General features: G+C 71.3%; 3 protein-coding genes across 3 annotated transcripts; 1 reads left to right on the top strand and 2 right to left on the bottom strand.

The window, feature by feature from the left end:
• Positions 1 to 2,310: 2,310 nt before the first annotated feature.
• On the bottom strand, positions 2,311 to 2,948 carry DPM3 (dolichyl-phosphate mannosyltransferase subunit 3, regulatory). Its single transcript, XM_082333015.1, has 2 exons — positions 2,882 to 2,948; positions 2,311 to 2,621 (listed from the first exon to the last, which is right to left on the bottom strand). The coding sequence occupies exon 2, from the start codon at positions 2,613 to 2,615 to the stop codon at positions 2,337 to 2,339; it is 279 nt and encodes a 92-aa protein (XP_082189141.1). The 5' UTR covers positions 2,616 to 2,621; positions 2,882 to 2,948; the 3' UTR covers positions 2,311 to 2,336.
• Positions 2,949 to 3,769: 821 nt separating this feature from the next.
• KRTCAP2 (keratinocyte associated protein 2) lies at positions 3,770 to 5,142 on the bottom strand. Its single transcript, XM_082333239.1, has 5 exons — positions 5,052 to 5,142; positions 4,695 to 4,849; positions 4,558 to 4,621; positions 4,201 to 4,267; positions 3,770 to 3,963 (listed from the first exon to the last, which is right to left on the bottom strand). The coding sequence occupies exons 1-5, from the start codon at positions 5,053 to 5,055 to the stop codon at positions 3,843 to 3,845; spliced, it is 411 nt and encodes a 136-aa protein (XP_082189365.1). The 5' UTR covers positions 5,056 to 5,142; the 3' UTR covers positions 3,770 to 3,842.
• Positions 5,143 to 5,534: 392 nt separating this feature from the next.
• TRIM46 (tripartite motif containing 46) lies at positions 5,535 to 11,905 on the top strand. The gene is made up of 10 exons (XM_082333310.1): positions 5,535 to 5,639; positions 6,924 to 7,179; positions 7,277 to 7,620; positions 7,738 to 7,881; positions 8,018 to 8,113; positions 8,232 to 8,485; positions 8,576 to 8,697; positions 10,593 to 10,892; positions 10,989 to 11,286; positions 11,428 to 11,905. The coding sequence occupies exons 1-10, from the start codon at positions 5,577 to 5,579 to the stop codon at positions 11,801 to 11,803; spliced, it is 2,253 nt and encodes a 750-aa protein (XP_082189436.1). The 5' UTR covers positions 5,535 to 5,576; the 3' UTR covers positions 11,804 to 11,905.
• Positions 11,906 to 21,534: the final 9,629 nt, after the last annotated feature.

Below are 21,534 nucleotides of genomic sequence, written 5' to 3'. Positions count from 1 at the left end.
CTGGCACCCCCTGGGCTCCGGCAAACCGGCCCCCAGCAGCACCCACATTCCGGCAGCGAGGAGGGTGCTGGGCTGGGGGCACCGAAGGCGGCAGCGCTGCCCCGGGGAGGCCGCGCCGACCCCTCGCAGCGGCCTGGGGACGCCGGTCACAGCGGGGAAAAGAAAAAAATCCGTTCTGCAGCCTGGACACGGGGCTTGCTACCCCCCCCCCAGCAGACCAGGAAACTTATAATCGATTAAAATCCTCATTAAACCCACAAGAATCGAGCGTGCGCAAATCAGGCGGCCGTTGGCATCGCCCCAAACCCGATGACCAAATTAACAGTGATCCGGAATGAAGTTCTCAGGCATCAGCAGAGGGAGGGGAGCGCGGTATTCGGGTGAGCAAATGACACCAGAGAGGCTGGAGCCTTGCGAAAAACGACCCCCTCCCAGGATGAGGAGCCCCGGCCCCGCAGCTCCGGCGGCGCGGGCAGGTCCTGCATCCCAGCTGACGCAGGCCGGATTAAGGAAGCGGTGACGAGGACTTTGGCAGAGCCCGTGCTCCGGCTCAGACGCTCGTTTACACCTTGCAACGTGGCCTGGGGAAAAAAAAAAAGAAAAATCAATACGGAGGCGAGCAGCCGGAACGGGGCCGAGACGAGAGCGGTGGCTGGGGGTGAACCGAGCTCCCGCTGCGGCGCGCAGCCCCAGCCGGCGCGGCTGCAGGGCTCGCCCGGCGTGCTCCGTCTTGCTGCCGCGGAGCCGAGGCTCCGCTCGTTCGCACCGGCTGCGCTTGCAGGTGGCTCTGCCCCGGGGGCTCGCCCCGCGGCCGCGCTCACTCCCCCAGCAGCCCCGCTCCCCGCCGCAGCACCGGGGTGCAGCTCCCAGCGCCGGCGAAGGCGCTGCGGGAGGATCGGCCGCCTCGGGAAAGGGCAGCTTTCCCCGCTGACGCACCAGGCAGAAACTTGGCTGCCGAGCGGTCGCGAGCGGCTGGCATGTGCCGCGAGCGGCTGGCGGGAGCGGCCGTGACGTGGCCCCCACGCGCGAGGCCGGAGGCGAGCGGAGCGTCTCCCCGGGGACGCGAGTGCCCGCAGCGGGCACGTGGCCATGCAGGGAGGCTCTGCCGCCATGCTGCTGCCTGCCGAGCTGCCGGAGGGCTGTGAGTAGCCCCTGGATGGCTGTCAGTAGCCCACAGAGCGCTGCTGTCCTTGCCCTGTGCCAAGGCTGCCGGCCCTGCCCCAGAAAGGAGCCGCTTTGCCGAAGCCGGGGTGGTGCCACCCCACAAACAGCCGCGCGCAGGCGAGACCGCGGGAGCTGCCCACCCTGCTCTGAGCTGCCATTGTTGCTCAGGAAACAGCTAATTAGTCGCTCCTGCTAATTAGCCCGAGTCCTCCCTCATGATACCAACTGCTCCTTTTTGCAGAAGGATGCGCAGCCGATAATTAAAAACAAGAAAGTCCTTTGGCTGGTATGCAAAGAAGCTGGGGTGGCTGCCAGGACGGCAGGCCCCGGCATGCGTCACCACCAGCCGCGCAGCTCTTCCAGCCGGGCCGGCAGCGCCGGGTCTCGGGCACCCCCGGACAGAGGGACACCCCCGGACGGGGGCCAGCCAGGACCCACCCCGCCCGCAGCGGGGACGCCTCCGCCGCAGGGCACCCGTTGCCCTTCCTGGAGAAGCCCGGCGCGGTGTTGCCAGCGAAGGTGGGGGCAGAGGAGCGGCAGCTGCAGCCGCCGCGCCGGCAGGAGCGGGGAGCAGCCCCCCGGCGTGGGCTGAGCCGCCCCGGCAGGTCCGGGGGAGACCACAGGCTCTTGGCACTCTGCATTTTAAAGGCTGCGCCGCCTGCTCCACCCAGGCAGCCTCTCTCCTCCTTCCCCTGGAAAGCGGCCAGCGGGGCTGGGATGAGTCTTCTCCAGCTCCCAACCTGACGGCGCCAACCACATCTGAAGGGGCAGCCGGGAACGCGCTCTGCCCGCAGTGCTACCCAGCGCCGCGGGCCTGCGGGGCGAGGCCCCATCCTGTCCTCCCCACCTTGCATCCCTGCCTCTGGAGCCAAGCTCCGAGAAGCTCAGAGAGGGAGAGGCCGGGCTGGGACGGCCCCTGCGGGGTGGCGGGAGCGCTGAGGGGGGACCTGGGCCTGCATGGAGACCCCTCCTCTGCGCAGAGCTCCCCAAACCCCCGCCTCACGCTGGGGAGAGACGAGCGATTTCCCTCCCGGCAGCGCCCCAGGGTCCTCGGCTGCCCCCGGGCAGGGCAGCACCGGCCGGGGGAGCCCCGGCTGGCGGCCCCCTGTCCCCCCGTGCCGCCGGCAACACCGCATGCCTCAGGCAGCCGCCGTCCCTCAGCTTTATTGGCCTCAGAAGCGCAGCCCTCGTCGGCGCAGGTCCGCCCGCGCCGCGCTGATGTCCTCCTGCAGCTCGGCGGCCGCCTCCTCGCAGTCGTTAAAGGTGGCCAAGCGGTAGCCCACGGTGGCCAGGGAGTAGCAGCCGAAGGCCACCAGCAGGTAGACGGGCAGGGGGAGCAGGGCCTGCCGGTACGGGGCCGGCAGCCGCAGCCCCGGCGGCGCCAGCGCCAGCGCGGCCCAGGCCGAGCCCAGCAGGGCGAATCCGCACAGCCACTGCCCCAGCTTGGTCATGGCGGCCTGCGGAGAAAGGAGCCGTGAGAACCGGACCGAACCGGACCGGACCGGACCGGACCGGACCAGACCAGACCGGACCGGACCAGACCGGGCCGACCCGCGCCCCGCACCGGCCGCCCCAACCGGGCCGGGCCCGGCCCCCTCCGGGCCCTCCCGAGCAGGGCCCGGCCCTGAGCCCCTCCGGGCCTTCGCCAACCGGCCCCGGGCCCCGACCCCGACCCCGGCCCCCCCTCGAAGAACCGGTACCGGCCCCCGCCCCCCACCTGGATCGGTCCCGGGCCCAGCGCCCGCTCTGCCCCCCCGTCGCCGGGATGACGTCACAGCAGCGCGCCGCAGCGCGGGGGCCGCTGGGAGCTGTAGTGCGGAGCCGCCTTCTCCCCCGGGCGCATGGCGCATGCGCGGCGGCGGGGCGCCCCCTGCAGGCAGGGCGGAATCCCCGGGCCGGGCCCGGTGCCGCGGGCAGCGCCGGGCTCTGGCGGCCGCCGGGGCCGGGGCCGGGGCCGCAGGAAGCATCTGGTTTCCTCCGCGTCCGGCCGCGCCGGGGGGCCAGCGTGGGAGCAGGCCTGGCCAGCCCTCCCACGGCTCACCGGGCCCGGGCCCTTCCCACGGGCACCCCCCGCCCCGGGGCAGCCCCTGCCCATAGCGGGGAGGGCACGGATGCGCCTTTGTTCCCCTGCCAAGGGCCGGCAGCCTCAGCTGTGCCAGCGCAGGGACTCAGCGGCGACGGAGCTTCGCCCGCGGCGGCTCCCCCACCGGAGCCGCGGGTGCCGGTGCCGCCCCCGCCAGCCACGGGGACCCCCGCAGCCCCCGCCGGCTCGGCCAAGCCCCTGCAGCACCGGAGCCTGCTCCGACCTGCCTGGCTCCACTGGGATTTTCCTCTCTTGCAGGTCCGGGCAGACGAGGCACCGTCAGCACATTTTCCCTGCGAGGCGGCGGGGGTGTCGGCGGCCGCCTCCCGCCCCGGCTGCGCTCCGCCAGCCTGCGCCGAGCCTCCGCTGGCACCGGCGAGGCGGAGAACCCACCCCAGGCTCCGCGGCAGCCCAGCCGAGCGAGCGGGGTCACTCTCAGCCACGCCGGAACGCCACGGTGCGAGGAAACCAGGCCGAGAGCCAGCGGAGGAACCAAACCCGAGGCAGCTGCGGACAAGGAGCTACAAAGAAACGGCTTTATTGGGCGGCTGAGAGCCCCAGTCCGGCCCGGCGGGGACGGGGCTGCCCTGGGACATCAATTCCTCTTCCTGCCTTTGCCGACAGCCTTGGCGGGAGCAGCGACGGGCGCTGCGGACTGGTAGAGGGTGGAGGAGATCTTGTTGATGTAGTAGAGGCCAACCATGGAAAAGATGAGGCTGTGAAGAAAGAAGAGGCTGCTGAGCCGCTGGCAGGCAGGAACACGCCAGGGCTGAACCAACACCTTCCCCTTTGATCCCGCCGCGCTGCGGTGCCTAACGCTGGCCACCCTGGGCGTCCGTGGCCAGCACTGGCACTGCCTGGTGCTCCATTCCCCTCCCAATGGCAAGCATGAGCCACCAGGGTCCCTGGCAGCAACCGCAGCCTGGCTGCGCCAGGGCAGGCTCTGGACTCACCAGGTGGTCACACAGACTCGGTGAATGAGGCCAGAGGCGAAGAGAGCCAGCAAGAGGCAGGTGAGGACTGCAGGGGAAAAACGGGAGAGAGAAAAGATGCAGCCGTGCTGCCCCAACGCATAACCTCAGAGGAGCCGGGGCCAGGGTCCCAGCAGGACAAAGCGGGAAAAGCTCAGGGTGGGCCCTTCCTCTGGGATGAGGCTGGGACCCTTCGGTCCCACGGGCAGCGCACACGGGGCAGGGCCACGCCGCAGCCCCTTCGCAAACCCAGCCCTGCCGCGAGCCGGCGCCCTCGACGCCTTCGCACGAGGCCGTGCTCCCCGTCCTCCCCGCCCCGCGCCCCGCCGCAGCACTTACTCTCGGGGAATATCTTGGCCTGGAAGCCTTTACCAAAGACGAGGTTCTCCAGGTTGTTGAAGGCCTGGTCGGAGGGTTAAGGGACAGAACAGGGACGCCGCAGCCCCGGCCCCGCTCCCCGCGGCCCCAAAGGATACGGTGAGGGAGCAGACGAAGAGCGCGGAGCCCAGCAGCCCGCCCTGGATGGTCAGCCACTCGGTGGAGGCCAGCTGCCGGCTGTACATCTGCATCCCGGCGAAGAGCAGCAGCGACAGCAGCGAGGAGAGAGCCAGGGAGGTGCCCGTGCCTACGGCTGGGGAGGTGGCCTCACCTCAGCACGGGCACCGGGGGGACGGCGAGGCCAAGGCCGCATCCCGGGCCTCGGGCCTGTCCTGCCGCGCCCAGGCCGCGGCCTGCCCCCGGGCCGGGCCCAGGCCTTCCCGCAGGCCCCGGCCTTCCCGCAGGCCCCGGCGCCCCCCCAGGCCCGCCCGGCGCCCCCCCACCGTCCCCGTTACCCATGGTGGCCCCGGGCCGGTCCCGGTGCCGCCGCTCCGCGCAGGCGCACTGCGGCCGCGCCGGGCGCGACACGGCATCAATCGGGGGGGGGGAGAGCAGCGCGCATGCGCGGGCGCCCCCGCCCCTCCCGGCGGACTCGGGCGCCCCCTGGCGGCCGGGCGCGGCGCTGCGGGCCCCGGCGGCTCGGGCGCCCCCTGGCGGCGGGGAGAGGCGCAGCGGGGACGCCGCCGCAGCCCCGGTCCCGGTCCCGGTTCCCCGCTCCCGCCCGCCCGGGCTCCGCCCCGGGCGCCGCTCGCCGAGCCGCGCTGCCGTCCTCAAGGACCCGCCGGGGGGTACCCGGGGGTGCGGCGGGAGCCTCCCGGTGCCGCCACCCCGCCGCCGCCGGGGCGGGTCCCGCCGAGCATGCGCGCCGCCGCCCCCCGCCCTCCCCCCGGCTCCGCCGCTCCCTGCAACAGACCGGGGCGTCCGCGGCCGCCGCTGCTGCTGCCGCCGCGGGGACCGGCGCCGGGAGCGGGCGCGGAGCCATGGCCGAAGGCGAGGACCTGCAGACCTTCACCTCCATCATGGACGCGCTCGTCCGCATCAGCGTGAGCGGCGGCGGCGGCGGCGGCGGCGGCGGGAGGGGGGGGGCACCGCGGGGCGGCCGGGCCGGGCCGGGCTCTCCCGGGACCGGCGTTGCCATGGCAACGCGGCGGGGCCCGGTGGCGGAGGCGGGCGGGATGGCGGGGGTGCCCTTGAGGCCCCGGCGAGGCCTCGGATCCGCGCCCCGACCCACCGGGCCCGGGGCCGCCGGGCGGCGATCACCGGGGAAGGCCGACAGCGGCCCCCCCGCCCCGCCCCGGGTCAGCGCCGGGCCCCGAGCACCGGGAGCAGCGGGAGCTGCCTGCACGCCCCGGGGCGGGGGTCCCGGGCCCCATCCTGGTGCCCAGCCTGGTCCTGGCCCTGGCCCTGGCCCTGGTCCCAGGCCTGGCGCTGGTCCTGGCTCTGGTCCCAGTGCCGGCCCCATCCTGAGCCCAGCCCTGGTCCCCATCCTGGTGCTGGTCCTGGTCCTGATCCTGATCCTGGCCCTGGCCCTGGCCCTGGTGCCGGTCCTGATCCTGGTCCTGGTGCTGGTCTCAGGCCTGATCATGGACTTGGTGCTGATTCTGGCTCTGATCCCAGTGCTGGTCCCAGTCCTGGCCCTGGTGCCAGCCCCGGCCCCAATCCCCATCCCAGTCCCAGCTCTGGTTCCCATCCTGGTGCTGGTCCCAGTGCTGGCCCTGGCCCTGGTGCTGGTCCCAGACCTGATCCTGGTCCTGGTGCTGGTCCTAATCCTGACCCTGATGCTGGTCCTCATCCTGGCCCCAGTCCTGGTCCCCATTCCAGCCCTGGTCCCAGTGTCAGTCGCAATCCCAGCCCTGGTGCCACCCCCAGCCCCAGCCCTGGTCCCCATCCTGGTGCTGGTCCTGTCGTTGGTCCCACTGCCAGTCCCAATCCTGGCCCTGGTGCCAGTCCCAGCCCCAGTCCCCATCCCAGCCCCAGCTCTGGTCCCCATCCTGGTCCTGGTCCTGGCTCTGGTCCCATTACTGGTCCCCATCCTGGCCCTGGTGCTGGTCCCAAGCCTGATCCTGATCCTGGCCCTGGTGCTGGTCCCACTGCTGGTCCCAGTGCTGGTGCTGGTCTTGGCATTGATGCTAGTCCTCATCCTGGCCCCACTCCTGGTCCCCATTCCAGCCCTGGTCCCAGTGCCGCCCCAATCCCCATCCCAGTCCCAGTTCTGGTCCCCAGTGCTGGCCCTGATCCTGGTCCTCGTGCTGGTCCCAGCCCTGATCCGGTCCCGATCCCGGCCCCGGTCCCATCCGCGGCGGTGACGCTCCCCGCTGTCTCCCCAGACCAGCATGAAGAACATGGAGCGGGAGCTGGTCTGCCCGGTGTGCAAGGAGATGTACAAGCAGCCGCTGGCCCTGCCCTGCGCGCACAACGTCTGCCACGTCTGCGCCAGCGAGGTGCTGCTGCAGCACGGCTACCTCTGCTGCGACCCCACCTCCGAGCCCTCCTCGCCCGCCGCCACCCCTGCCACCCGCAGCCCCCGCCTGGGACGCCGGGCCGTCCCCAAGCCCGACCGCCTCGACCGCCTCCTGAAGTCAGGTGGGACGGCCGGAGGGGACGGGGTCCCCCGCGGGAGGGCCGAGCGGCTCTGGGGCGTCGAGCCCCTCCTGACACCCTCCCCGCCTCCCTCCCGCAGGCTTCGGCACCTACCCGGGGCGCAAGCGCGGCACCGTGCACCCCCAGACCGTCAGCTTCCCCTGCCCGGCCTGCCAGCGGGACGTGGACCTGGGCGAGCGGGGCCTGGGCAGCCTCTTCCGCAACCTGACGCTGGAGCGGGTGGTGGAGCGCTACCGCCAGACCATCAACATCAGCGCCGCCATCATGTGCCAGTTCTGCAAGCCCCCGCAGCTGGAGGCCACCAAGGGCTGCACCGAGTGCAAGTCCAGCTTCTGCAACGAGTGTTTCAAGCTCTACCACCCCTGGGGCACCCAGAAAGCCCAGCACGAGCCCACGCCCCCCACCCTCACCTTCCGCCCCAAGGTACGGCCTCCCCGTCGGGGTCTTCCTTCCCCACGCGGGGTTTTGCGGGTGCTGGGGGGGAGCCCCTGGAGGGGGGCAGGCGCGGAGCCCCGCTGAGCTCCCCCGTGCTCTGCGCAGGGGCTGATGTGCCCGGAGCACAAGGAGGAGGTGACTCACTACTGCAAGACCTGCCAGCGGCTGGTGTGCCAGCTCTGCCGCGTGCGACGCACTCACACCAGCCACAAGATCACCCCGGTGCTCAGCGCCTACCAGGCCCTCAGGGTAAGCGCCGCGGGGGCCGCGCTTGGGGCTCAGCGGGGAGGAATCGGGGGCACCGGCGGAGCCCCGGCGCAGATGGGCTGTGCAGGTTGGGGGGCGCGGGGGTTGCCGGCACCTCACCTCACCTCCTTCCCTGCAGGAGAAGCTGACGAAGAGCCTCGCCTACATCCTGAGTAGCCAGGACACGGTGCAGACCCAGATTGCCGAGCTGGAGGAGACGGTGAAGCACACGGAGGTGAGGGCGGAAGGCGCCTGCCTGTCCCCGAGCTGTCCCTAGGCAGGGGTGGCACTGCCAGGCAGGTCCCCTCTCCGCCCCGGGGTGTGCGGCGCGCTGACCCTGCCGTCCTCGGCAGGTGAACGGCTCGCAGGCCAAGGAGGAGGTGTCGCAGCTGATCCAGGGGCTGTGTGCCATGCTGGAGGAGAAGCGGGCGACCCTGCTGCAGGCGATCGAGGAGTGCCAGCAGGAGCGGCTGGCCAGCCTGCACTGCCAGATCCAGGAGCACCAGGCCATGCTGGAGAATTCGGGCATGGTGGGCTACGCCCAGGAGGTGCTGAAGGAGACCGACCACCCCTGCTTCGTCCAGGCTGCCAAGCAGCTGCACAACAGGTACCGGGGCTGCGGGGACCCTGGCGGGCAGGGGGCTGACCCTCGGGTGCCCAAGGACCACCCTGACGTCCCCGCTCTCCTGTGCCGCAGGATCCTCAGGGCCACCGACTCGCTGCAGAGCTTCCGTCCCGCCGCCACGGCCTCTTTCAGCCATTTCCAGCTGGACGTCAGCAGGGAGCTGAAGCTGCTCACCGACCTGGCCTTCATCCGAGGTAAAGGCAGCAGGACCCGGGCACCGGCTGTGCCCCGTGCGGAGGTACAGCCCCTGCGGGCAGAGCGGCTCCCTGCCTGCCTCGGAGCCGGAGCTCAGCCGCGGCCGCGGAGGGCTGCGCTCGGGCGGGTGCTCGCGGATCTGCCGGTCCCCCCCGTCCCCGTCAGGGCCACCCCGGCAGCCCCCAAAGCCATCCCTGCCCCTGCCCTGTGCCGGGGGCAGGACAGGCAGGGCCGCGGTGCCAGGTAAGGGCAGCAGGAGCGCCGGAGGGTGAGTACGGAGCGGAGGCTGCCCCGCTGCAGGGCAGGAGCCGCGTGGCCCTGCCGGACCCGCTGCCAACACTTTTCAGACCTGCTTCTACCTCTCTTTGTTTATAGGCTGCGGCCGCTGCTGAGTCGTCACCGAAGTAACTGAGGCAAGTCACATCCCTGCCCCAGAGCCGGCCCCGCTCTCTCTGTCCCATCCCTCCATCCCCGCTCCCGCCCCGTCCCCACTCCGCTGCCATCCTCCATCCCCGTCCTGCCCGCGGGCGGTGGCTCCGCGCCCCTCTCCATCTGCTGCCGCTCCTCCCGCCCTCTCCTCGCCCCATCTCCGTCCCCTTTGTCACCCCATCTCCGTCCCCTTCCTTGCCCCGTCTCCGTCCCCTTCCTCACCCCATCTCCATCCCCTTCCTTGCCCCATTTCTGTCCCCTTCCTCACCCCGTTTCCATCCCCCTTCTTTGCCCCGTTTCCATCCCCCTTCTTCACCCTGTTTCCATCCCCCTCCTCACCCCATTTCTGTCCCTTCCTTGCCCCATTTCTGTCCCCTTCCTCGCCCCATCTCCGTCCCCTTCTTCACCCCGTTTCCATCCCCCTCCTCGCCCCATCTCCATCCCCTTCCTCGCCCCATTTCCATCCCCCTCCTCACCCCGTTTACATCCCCCTCCTCACCCCGTTTACATCCCCCTCCTTGCCCCATCTCCATTGCCCTCCTCGCCCTATTTCCATCCCCCTCCTCACCCCGTTTCCATCCCCTTCCTCGCCCCATTTCCATCCCCCTCCTCACCCCGTTTACATCCCCCTCCTCGCCCCATCTCCATTGCCCTCCTCGCCCTATTTCCATCCCCCTCCTCACCCCGTTTCCATCCCCCTCCTCGCCCCATCTCCATCCCCTTCCTCGCCCCATTTCCATCCCCCTCCTCACCCCGTTTACATCCCCCTCCTCACCCCGTTTCCATCCCCCTCCTCACCCCGTTTCCATCCCCCTCCTCGCCCCATCTCCATCCCCCTCCTCGCCCTATTTCCATCCCCCTCCTCGCCCCATCTCCATCCCCCTCCTCACCCCATCTCCATCCCCCTCCTCACCCCGTTTCCATCCCCCTCCTCGCCCCATCTCCATCCCCCTCCTCACCCCATCTCCATCCCCCTCCTCACCCCGTTTCCATCCCCCTCCTCGCCCCATCTCCATCCCCCTCCTCGCCCCATCTCCATCCCCCTCCTCGCCCCACTTCCACCCGCCATCCCCTCATCTCTCCGCCCCCGCCTTCCCACCCTGCCTCCCTGCTCTCGCCGTGCTGCCGGCATCTTCACACCACCCCGCCATCCCCATCTCCTCCCCTCCTCCTCTCCTGCTGCCTCCATCCTCTCTCTTTCTCTCTCTCTCTCTCTCTCCTCCCTCCCCGACTTGCACTCAGCCTGTCTGGTCCCTGGAGCCCCACAGCAGCGAGCTCCTCTGTCTCCCCGACTCTTGCTCTCCTCTGGTGCCTACACACGGTCTCCGCAGTCAGATTCCCCTAGACTCCTGCTGGTTGTGCGTCCGTGCGTCCGTCCGGAATGCCCCTTCCCTGCGTCTGGCCGCCTCCCCGCCTGCCGGGGGGGGGGATGCTGCCTGATGCCCGCCGGTGCCTCTCCCCGCAGCGCCCGAGGCCCCCGTCATCGACACGCAGCGCACCTACGCCTACGACCAGATCTTCCTGTGCTGGCGGCTGCCGCAGCACTCGCCGCCCGCCTGGCACTACACGGTGGAGTACCGCAAGACGGACACCAAGGCCAAGGGGCTGAAGCTGTGGCAGCGGCGGGAGGAGGTGCGCGGCACCAGCGCCCTCGTGGAGTACTTGGACACCGACAGCGTCTACGTGCTCCGGGTGAAAGGCTGCAACAAGGCGGGCTTCGGGGAGTACAGCGAGGACATCTACCTGCACACGCCGCCCGCCCCAGGTGAGGGGTGCCGGGGGCTCGGAGCACCGATCCGGAGCACCCTGCCGGCCGTTGGCGCCATCCTTCTCACCTGCTCTCCTCTTTTCCTCCCTGCAGTCCTCAACTTCTTCCTGGACAACCGCTGGGGCTTCAACCGGGACCGGCTGGCCATCAGCAAGGACCAACGCGCCGTGCGCAGCGTCCCCGGCATCCCCATGCTCTTCGCCGCCGAGCGCTTGATGACCAGCTGCCACCTCTCCATCGACCTGGTCATCGGCGACGTGGCCATCACGCAGGGCAAGAGCTACTGGGCCTGCTGCGTGGATCCCAGCTCCTACCTGGTCAAGGTGGGCGTGGGGCTGGAGAGCAAGCTGCAGGAGTGGTTCCAGGTGCCGCAGGACGTGGTGAGCCCCAGGTGAGCGGGGGTTCAGTGGGTTGCGGGGGTTCCTCCGCCTGTTCCTGCCTCCCCGCCGAGCACCGGCTCTGGGGCGCGGAGGGAAGCCCCAGCCTGTCCCCGGCGTGTCCGCACCGGGACTCACCCGTCCCCCCGCCGCAGGTACGACCCCGACAGCGGCCACGACAGCGGGGCGGAGGACACGACGGTGGAGGCGCCCCCGCCCTACGCCTTCCTCACCATCGGCATGGGCAAGATCTTGCTCTCGCACGGGTCGGCGCTCACCTCTCGCGACCCCAATGGCTGCACCGTGCCCTTGCCCCCGCGCATCGGCATCTGCCTGGACTACGAGCAGGGCAAGGTGAGCTTCTACGACGCCGTCTCCTTCCGCGAGCTCTGGGAGTGCGGCGTGGACTGCTCGGGGCCCGTCTGCCCTGCCTTCTGCTTCATCGGAGGGGGTGCCCTGCATCTCCAGGAGCTGGTGGCCAACAAGCAGGAGCGTAAAGTGACCATCGGGGGCTTTGCCAAGCTGGACTGAGCCGTGCCCGTGCTCCCCGCACGCGCGCCGGCTGCGACCCCCGATTGCCCAGCGAGCTCCAGGGCCTGGGGGGCACGCGAGCGAGCGGGGAGCAGAGCACAGCGAGGGCAGCCCCGGCCCTGCTGCCAGCTGGGAGCAGGCCAGGCGTTTGTTTTGTGGGATGGGGGGGGGGATGGGGACAGCTCTGCCGTCCCCTCCTCTCCCCATCCGCCTGCCGCTTTCCCCAGCGTGGCTCGAGGCCGCGGGCAGGGCTGGGCAGAGGGCGCGCGCCGGGTCCTGGCAGAGGGTCAGCCCTAGAGATGGACCGGGGAGGGGGGTGCGAGCGGGACGCGGGGCTGCGCGGGGCGGGGGGCGGCAGGCGGCGGCGGGGGTGACAGCGGGGGGGAGAGGCTGGGTGCTGGCTGGGGTGGGGGAGGCAGCTGGGCTTGGGGAGAGAGGGCGGGGGGAGGCTGGGCTGGAACGAGGTGTGAAGAGTTTTTTAAATACGGCTCATTTTCAATGCGGCTCACCCGGCTGCAGCGCCACGGCCGGGCAAGGCCACCGCGGCCGGGTACGGCCGCCACCGGGTCCATCCCGCGGGCTGCCGGGCTGTGGTCCCGCTCTCCCCTGGGGCCGCAGGGCGCCGCTGGCTGCTCTGCCCTGTCCCCAGGGGAGCCATGTGCTCGGCCAGCCCTGCCTGTGCCCCTGCCTGCACCGGGCACCGGCCCACTTGCTGCCTGCACGTGCTCCGGCAGGACACGCTCGGCCCCCGTTACACCGCTTGGTGCCAAACCGCATGCAGCCAGGGCAGGCTGGAACTGAGGGGTCACGATCCGACCCGGGGCCGCCATCCACCGCGGGGGCCCGTGCCGGCGGTCGCGTGCCGGGATCTGTCCGAGCTGCTGTAGTTTCTCCTGGGTTGTTACATTTGCTGTATTTTCATGGTTTCCTACAATAAACTGCGATGCCAGACTCCTTCAGAGCCGCCCCGCGGCAGAGGGCAGCTGCCCCGCGGGGAGCACCGGCACCGGGGGCTGCGGGGTTCTGGCTGCTCGCCGGGGTGCGGCACCCATGGCCAAGGCCGTGGTGCTGGCCCTGGCGGCGAGGCCACGGGGCAGGGCTGTCCTTCGGGCCATGGCCAGCAGGGGCCAATCCTGCCCAGGGAAGGGCCTGGGGCAGCCGGGGCAGTGCTGACGTGGCCGGTCCCTGCCCACGCTCTGCCCAGCCACGTGGCTGCTGCCGCCGCGTCCCTGGGTGTCGGGGTGCTCCTGGACCGGCTGCCAGCGGGGACCATCTCCCTGCTGGGCCTGGAGAAAAACCCCGATAGCATGAGTGTGGGGGTCCCACGGGGGGGCCGGGCCAGCTCAGGGGGCTGCTGGGTGCTGGGGCATCCCCTTGGGGGGGCTGGACCCCCCCACCCGGGTACCCACGTCCCATGGGGCCCCGGGGAGCGGCATGGCAGGTGGAGGAGCCACGTATGGGGCTGGGCCCCCCCCCCGCGCTGGCTCCCGTCCCCGGGGAACACCAGTCCCTTCCGCTCAGAGCCATTGGGGCTGCGGCGGCTGGGCTGGGCTCCCTGCAAACAGGCGGCTCTTTGTAGGGCCCAGGCGCCTGTTTCGATTCCTGCGGGCCCTGCCCAGGGCTGGCGGGGCGCGGACGCGGACATGGACGCGGACGCGGCCTTGCCCAGCCCCAGGCGGCCGCGGCAGCCCCACGCAGGCACCCCACGGGCCCCTGCCCCTGCCGTGCCGCCGTGCCGCCCCTCAGGCCTGGTTTTAGCTTTGCCCCTTCCTTCTGGCACGCCAAGGTGGGATCCGGCGGAGACCCCCGAAGCCCTCCCTGCGCCGAACCCCCCAGCTCCTGCCCTCATCCCCCCGGGGCGCGCCCCGGCCCAGTGCCTGCCGGGCTGGAAACCCGCTGGGTTTGGCTCTTGCTGTTGGCAGCTCTGGCTATCGGCAAGGCACGCGGAAAACCAAAAGCAGTGGAGACAGCCCCCCCACCCCAGCTGCACCCCCCCACCCCACTGCCAGCCTCGGGCCTTGTGTCCCCTCCTCTCGCCGGGCAGCCCCTCGCCCGCACCCCGCCACGGCCCAGGCACCTCCTGGGGTCCCCGGGCACCCGGTGCGGCCGCGTCCCCCACCCGCAGCGCACGTGCCATGGCCGAGGCGCCCACCAGCCACATGCCGCCGGGCCAGTCGCGGGGCTGGTACCCGGCGAAGCAGCTGGCTCCGTGCCGGAGCTCACAAGGGATTTCTTTGGGGAAGATTTGTTTCCTTGTTCTTCTGCCTTTTCAGTGGTTGCCAAAGCCCTCCCAGCCTCCAGTGCGGGCCCAGCCCAAACTGGGACTGCCGGGGGGCCGCCCCTCGGCTCAGGGCACGGCCGTCCCGAAGGCTCGTGGCCCGGCACGGCCCAGCACATGGCTCCAGGCCAGGCGGGCCAGTCCCGCTTCGGTCCCCGGGGCCACCCCGCTGCCCCTCGGCACGTCCCGCAGCCCTGCCGCTCTCCCCTTCCTCCCGGCAGCCCCCGAAGCCGTTTCGGAGCTCACTTGGGGTTTGGAGGATCCCGAGCCCGGAGCAGGCAGGTGAGGGGAGCGGGACCGGCCGGGCTCGGACACGGCTGCGAGCACACCCGTGATGCACGTCCACCCGTGATGCTCGCCGCGCCGCTTTATGGCCCCGTCGTCACCTTTAAGTTCCGCTTGTGCAGCTGCGGGAAAACCGGTTGTGGCAAATGAGATGATGTTTGCTCACGAGATAGAAACCGAGAGTGCGGGACGGGCGGGCGGGATGTGAGCAAGAGGGATGGCTTCCCGGCAGGACACGGTCACACCCGGGGGGACGCAGGGGACAGGGGCACCGCCCGTGCCCGGCCGACTGTACGTACAATGACAGCAAGTGAGAAACAACCCCAGCGCGAACCCCAGCTCTGCTCGGCCCGAGAAATGAGAGCGGCCCCCCCGCCCCGAGCCGATGCCACCCAGGTGGGTGACGGCCATGCCAGGGATGTCCCGCCACGGAGGCACCCAGCCCCATGGGACATCGGCACCCGGCTGCATCCATCCTTTTATTGGGAAATGCGATAAATATACCACAGCCACAGACCCCGCCACCCCGCTTCCCTGACGAGCCCAGTGCCAACACCCCGTATATATATTTATATAAAATAACACCATAAAAAGAGCAATGGAACCCCCAGGGGCGAGCGAGCCCGGCCCCCCACCCACAGCACAGAGCCGAGCGAGCGCGGGGGCCAGGGGTGCAGGGGACCCTCCCTCCCGCCCCAAATCTTTCTCCAGTTCTGTCATGTGCGTGAATCCAGCCGCTCCAGAACCATCCGGCTCCCGCTGCCCGCGGCGAGGGGCCCGGCAGCACCGGGGGACACGGCCGGGGCTGGTGCTTCTCCCCCGGGAGCGGGGGGCTGCGGCCACCCCATCCCCTCGGCGGCCGCCCTGCGTCCCAGCGCGTCCCTCAGAGGTTGTCGGAGCTGGCGGCAGGGTTGGTGTAGGTGAAGGTGCCGGACCCCGTGCCCTTGCTGTCGGCCACCTGGGGAGGGAGCGGTGGGGGGACGTCAGAGCCGGGCTGGCGAGGGGCCGGGCTGAGCCCCCCTCCTCAGCCCCCACCCGGGGACTGCGGGGGAACCCCCCCACCCTCACCATGGGCACCCCGGTGCTGGGCTCGGCCAAAAAATGCATCCCCCTCTGCACGGTGGGCAGCTGCCCAAGGCCCCCACGAGCACCCCGAGCCCCCACGGGCACCCCGAGCCCCCACGGGCACCCCGCGGTGGCCCAGCTGCTGGCAGAGGAGCCGAAGCAGCCCCGGACGTGTTCTCCTCCTGTGCAACAACTCTGCCCGCCAAGAGCAAAGGTAAATATTTACCCAGGCCCCTGGTATTTGAACAGGGTGAGCTGCTCCCATGGAGCCCAGCAGCTGGATACGGCCCCTGACGGCAGCAGGGGAGCGCAGCGCAGCAGGGGGACGGGGCTGGCCCCCCAAACCCCACGTCACTTGGGGGGAACCGTGCCCTTTGCGTGTGTGGGCAGCTCCCGACGCTGCAGCTCCCGATTCAGAGCTGCTGGTGCAGGATACGGGGTGCGGGATACAGGGATCAGCCCCCCCCCACCCCCGCGCTGCCCCGGCGTCAGCCCCAACCCTGCTCCCCGTCCACGGCAGAAGGATGCCCCGACTCCGGCAGACGCGAGGGTCCGGCTGGGACGCGGCCGAGCCTGGGAAGGGGCAGCACGGGCAGGCAGCGAGTCCCCTGCCCGCTGCCCAGGGCTGGGCAGGGGAAACAGGCGCCCAAGGTCGCAGGGAGCTCCCCGGAGCCGGGCTGGGTCTGCCAGCACCGGCCGCGCACCCAGCGCCGCTGCTCCATCCAGGCATGAAAGTTACGCTCACCTCCAGCCGGGAGGGGACCGGCGTGGGGCGGGCTCCCAGGGCCACCCGTCCCCTGCCCCACCAGCTCCGTTAGCCATTAACCCAGCGGTCAAGGGATCTGCACCGAAGAGCGACGCCGGGCGCGAGCAGCCCCGGGGACGGTGGCACTCGGCTCTCACCTGGCTGTAGGGGTTGGGCTTGCTGTTGGGTGACATGTAGCGCCCGTGGCTCTGGTACGGGGAGTACTCGGCCATGGGGTGGTAGGAGTCCTTCGTGCTGAACAGGTCCAGCTTCCCTTGGCTTCTCCGGCTGCAGGTGGTCTGGGGGGCAGAGGGAAGGGGTCAGGGGCCTGACGGCACGGGGTCGGGGACGGGGACACACCAGCAGAAGGCAGGCGAGGACAGGGATGGGGATGGGGGACTCACCATCAGAAGGCAGTTGAGGATGCTCAGCAGCAGCAGGATACAGACCAGGACCAGCAGAGCAATGGCCCAGTCCGGGACCACAGGCACCGGTGCCGGGGACGTCACCTCCACAGTACCTGAAAGAGGACCAGAGCCGTGTCCGCGCCGTGGGGCAGAGCCGTGGGGCCGACCGGGACAAACAGCCCCGAGAGACCCCCAGGACGGGGCGTGAGGGGATGAGCCCCCCTCTACGGGGTCCAATCAGTCTTCCCAGCGCTGTCCGCCACGGGCACTGGGAAACTCCATCGGCTCTGCTGGCTGCAAGCCCTGAACCTGTCCCACCGCCGCGGCCAGGATGCAGCGACGCTTGCGGAGCCCCCCGGAGCACCCCCACCCTCGCGTCCCCGGCCCGAAGCTCCCGCTCACTCTGGATGCTGGCCAGCTGCAGGTCCATGACGAAGCCGTTCTTATCCAGGCTTTTCCTCAGCTGCTGCTCAGCGGCGTCGCCGGTGACGGTGTCATTGCCATGCTCAAACACGAGGGTGGACTGCACCACCACCGAGCCTTGGCTGCCCGCGAGAGGAGGCGTTAGCGCCCGGATCACCGCGCCCCGCGAGGGGCTCTGTGCCACGCAGCCGGGACATGCCGGCCGCTGGCCCACTCACCTGAAACGGAGCTCACTGCACCCCTTGTAGGTCTGCTGGCCCATGCAGCTCGCGCAGCCAAAGACGGATTGGAACTGGAACAAAGCGTGGGGGTGACGGCCACCTCCCCGGCAGCCACCCCCTCCCTCCCGTCCCCTCCTGCTCCCCCTCACGGGGCCGGCCGCGGCTGCCGAAGCGGCTGGTGGAGCCGATGCTCGGGGCGCTTTCACGGGGAGCCCCGAGGGGAGGCAGCTCCTTCCCAGCACAGACTGGGGCGGCTTCGCTTGCCCGGGGCAACCCGCGGGCAGGGCTGGGACTCACCATGGTCAAGACAGTGTGGCTCAGGCTCCTGTAGTCCTTCGACATGGGGTCACGCAGGCTCTCGTTGAAGCTCCTGTTGAGGATGCGGAAGGACAGCAGGACGCGGAGGAGCAACTGGGCCGTGGCTTTGCTGTGGTTGGGACCACCAGTGCTGCCCAGCGCAGCCGTGGGGGTCTGCCTGGGAGCCGTGCTGCCCTGGGCGGTGACAGAGGTTTTCCACGTGGGGATGACCTGAGCGCTGCTGCTCCCGTTGCCTTTGGTGCCGGTGACGGGGAGCACCACCCCACCACCCGCGGGGGAGGTGGGAACCGCCGAGCTGCCGGCGGTTGTGTTGGTGCCGACGGGGGGGACCCAGTCGCTGCTGTTCGTGGTGGCGTTGGCGCGGGAGACGGCAGTGCTGCTAGGGACGGGCGCTGCGGTGCTGTTGGCTGCGGCGTTGTCTGCGGAGGTGTTGCTGGATTGGACTTTTGTAGTGTTGCCTGCGGTGAGGAAGACTGTGGTGTGGGAGGTTTGAGTGCCGTTGACTCTTGTGTTTTTGGAGATCGTGACGTTTGGAGCGGCGGTCGTAGGGGTGGTGGTTGTCTTGGTGGTTGTCTTGGTGGTTGTCTCTGTGGTGGTCGTCTCCGTGGTGGTTGTGTCAGTCGTGGTTGTCTCCATGGTGGTCGTGTCGGTCGTGGTTGTCTCCATGGTCGTCTCCATGGTGACTCTGTCAGCTGCGGTTGTGTCCGTGATGGTCTCGTTGGCGTCCGTGGCACGTGTACCTAGAGGAAGCACCAGGAGTCGGTGGCTGAGACTGCAGTGGTGCTTTGGGAAGGTTTTTCACATCACGGCTCCTCGGTTGGACACCCCCCGCGCCACAAGGCACCGAGAAGCACCGTGATGTCCAGGCGCCGACCGCTGCCGGCTCCCGCTGCCCACGAGGCCAAGACCTTCGGGAACGCCCCACAACTGGGCCTTGTGCTGGGCACACGCGGCACCACGGAGGGTCCAGGTGGTGCCTCCTGGGTGGCTGGCACCAGCTCCGTGCCCAGCCCTGCGGATCCCCCCTGCTCCTGAGGGGACCCTGCCACGCTGGGGGGCTTGGGGACAGCCCCCCCCCCCCCAGTAAAACCTCCCTTGCTGCATGTCGCTGGGCTGGGAGGGTGGGGTGCCACCCCGGACCCGCACGGCCTGGCTACCGGCCAGCACAGGTGGCTCCTGGGCGGTTTCCCAGTGGGTGCCGCGGGAGCTGGTGGCACTGGAGGAGAGCCCGGGGTCCGGACGGCTCACCGAGACACACCTGCATACCAGCCTGCGAGCCCCGGGCGCAGCCTGCTCCGGCTGGCCCCGGCAGAGCCCGGCTGCCCGATCCTTTCAGACCCGGCTAAGAGGGGTCATGGCCACAGCGAGGTCCCCAGGTCCCGGCTTTGCCGGGGACAACCAGCCCTGGGGTGCTGCACGCCAGGGACCAGACCAGGAGAGATGGCAATGTCTCTGCCGCCGGGGTGCCGAGGGCCACCGGCGCTGGTGTCCCCCGCTCCCCGCTCAGAAAGTAGCCCAGGGGACCCCGCTCCCGTCCCCCTGCCCTGTTACCTCCCCACTCGCCCGGCTCCCAGCCCGGCTCCCTTCGGCTCGGGGTCCCACCGGCCCCAACCCCTCACCTGCGCCCAGCACCAGCAGCAGCAGAAGGGCAGTGAACGCCATGGGGCTCGTCCCGGGGGGTCCCAGCGCCTCTCGGGGCTCTGTGGCGGCTGCTCTCCCGTTAGCCGGCGGCACGCTCTGCGATCCCGGGATCAGGAACTGGCGGCTCGGCAGCGGCGGGAGCTTTATAGAGCACCTGGAGCAGGTGGCGAGGCCCCACCCCGCCGCTCGCCCCGGGGAGGGGGGGTCCCTCCACCCTGCTTGACGCAGGGCACGGGGGTGCCGCCTCGCTGATGGGGCCCCCATGGCATCCTCCCCCCGCGCCGTGGGGGGACGCAGCCTCAGGCGGGGGCACGGGGAAGGGGCAGCGGCTGGGCGTCCCTGGGGAGGGGTGGGGGGGAGCCATGGCCCCCAGGACCTGGTGGGGAGCACGGGGGGACGGAGCCCCCCAGCCCCTCGCTTGGGGGGAGCCTCATCCTCTGGCTCAGCCTGAGGTTAATCATTACCGGCCAGCCACTGCCTCGCCCTACACTCAAATAAACACCGGTGATCCCCCCCCGAAATGCTTACGCAGGTGGGGCCCAGGGCCCCATAAAATCCCAGTACCTCCCAGTAACCTCCCTGCCAGGTCCCAGGGCCCCCCCCGGGCACGAGAGCCCCAGCGGGCGTAAGACCCCCTTCCCACTCAGGACGTGGCCCCTGGCCCAGGCCGATGGCCAGTGCCAAGCCGGATGCCGATGCTCCAGCCCCGAGGTACCCGGTGCCACCCGTGCCAGGGCGCAGAGCCCCCGTCCTCCCCGGTGACACGGGCTCCTGGCACGGCCGGACCACACCGGCCTTTCTGGTCCCTCCCTGCCCCTGCCCTGCGGGAGAGCCCCGATTCCCAGGCAGGGCCCTGGTCCCGGCGAGGGCTTGGCGGGGCCCCCCGGGGCCGGTACCCTGCCCAGCCCTGCGTGGAGCTGAACCGCCAGCCCAGCCACGCCGGGGGGCCCGAGGTGTGGGTGCAAAGGGGGGCGGAGAGGAGGGGACCCCCCTTGTGCTGCAGCAACAGCGGGGCAGGGACGGGCGGCCTGGGCGTCAGCGCTGGTGCGATGGGACCCAGCTGCGCCCCGTCCCCCGATGAGGTCCGCAGCCTTGGTGCCTGCAAGGGGAACGCGGGCAGGGGACGGGCAGGGGACGGGCAGGGGACGGGCAGCCAGGCTCTGGGGGAACACGACCTCCCCGAAGCCCCTCAGCCGTGGGGAAGGGCAGCTCCCGCACAGCGATGCTGCCTCCCACCGCCCTCGCCCGGGTGGCCGCGCCCTCCCGCACCACCGCCGCCTCCTTCTGCCCCCCCGCGGCACGGGACACGCTGCGTGGGGGGCGGCTGAGGGGAAGGAAGGCACCGGGCACGCAGAGCGCCGTCCCCTCGGGGCACCCCCGCTCCCGCGGCCCCCGGGCAGCAGCCCCGGGCCCCACGCGTGTCCGAGGGGGGAGCGGGGGACCCGGGGGGGCCCCGTTCCCGCCACGCCCGGCGGCGCTGGAACTGCGGCGCCCCCTGGCGGCGCGGCGCGACGCAACCCTCGCCCCGCGCCCCAGCTCCGCCGAGCGGCACCGGTACCGGTACCGGGGTCCCGCGGACGCCCCGCGGGGGCGGCAGGAGCCCCACGCCGCCGTGCACACCCCCTCCCCCCCCCCCCCCCCGGAGAGCGGGCGGGACGGGAAGCGCTCGGTACCGATTTCACCTGCCCCGGCCCCGCACAGGTGCGCGCAGCGGCCGCCGTGATGCCCCGCCACCCCCCGCCCCGCTCCCGCTGCGGCCCCGGGGCGGGAACGGGCAGCGGACACCGCTCGCACCGGTACCGGCGGGGCTGCCCCGCGGCCGCCGCGTTGCCCTTTTAAGAGGGGGGCCCGGGGCCGCCGCGCCCATTGTCGCCGCCGCCGCCGCGGGGCGGGGGGGGCCGGGCCGGTGCCGGTGCCGGGCGCTCCGGGGCGGGGCGGGAGGAGGGGGGGGTGCACATTCCGCCGCGTTGCCGGGACAGCCGTCGCCATGGCGACCGGGCACTGCCGCCGGGGCTCGGCGCGCGCCGCGCAGTTCCCACGGAGCGGCCCGAGCGGCGGCGGCTCCGCTCCCTCCGGGGCGGCGGGAGGGACGGGATGCGGTGCAGTGTTGTGCTCTCGCCTACCAATATTGCACTCGTCCCGGCCTCCCGCCGCCACGGGCTCCGCCGGTGGGACCGGCCGAGCACCGGGCTCACCCCCGCGACGAGCACCGGGAGGACGGCGAGGGACGGGACCGGGAGCACCGGGGGAGGGGGGGGGCGCGGGGGGGGGGGGGGCAGCGGGACCCCCCCAGGAACCGGGCGCGCAGGCTAGAAAACACTCAAAACTTTATGGCCAGACTTCGGGCA

The sequence above is a fragment of the Platalea leucorodia genome (genome assembly GCF_965183815.1).
Source record: "Platalea leucorodia genome assembly, chromosome: 24".
Taxonomy (NCBI): Eukaryota; Metazoa; Chordata; class Aves; order Pelecaniformes; family Threskiornithidae; genus Platalea; species Platalea leucorodia.
This window is presented reverse-complemented; position numbering and strand designations above follow the sequence as displayed.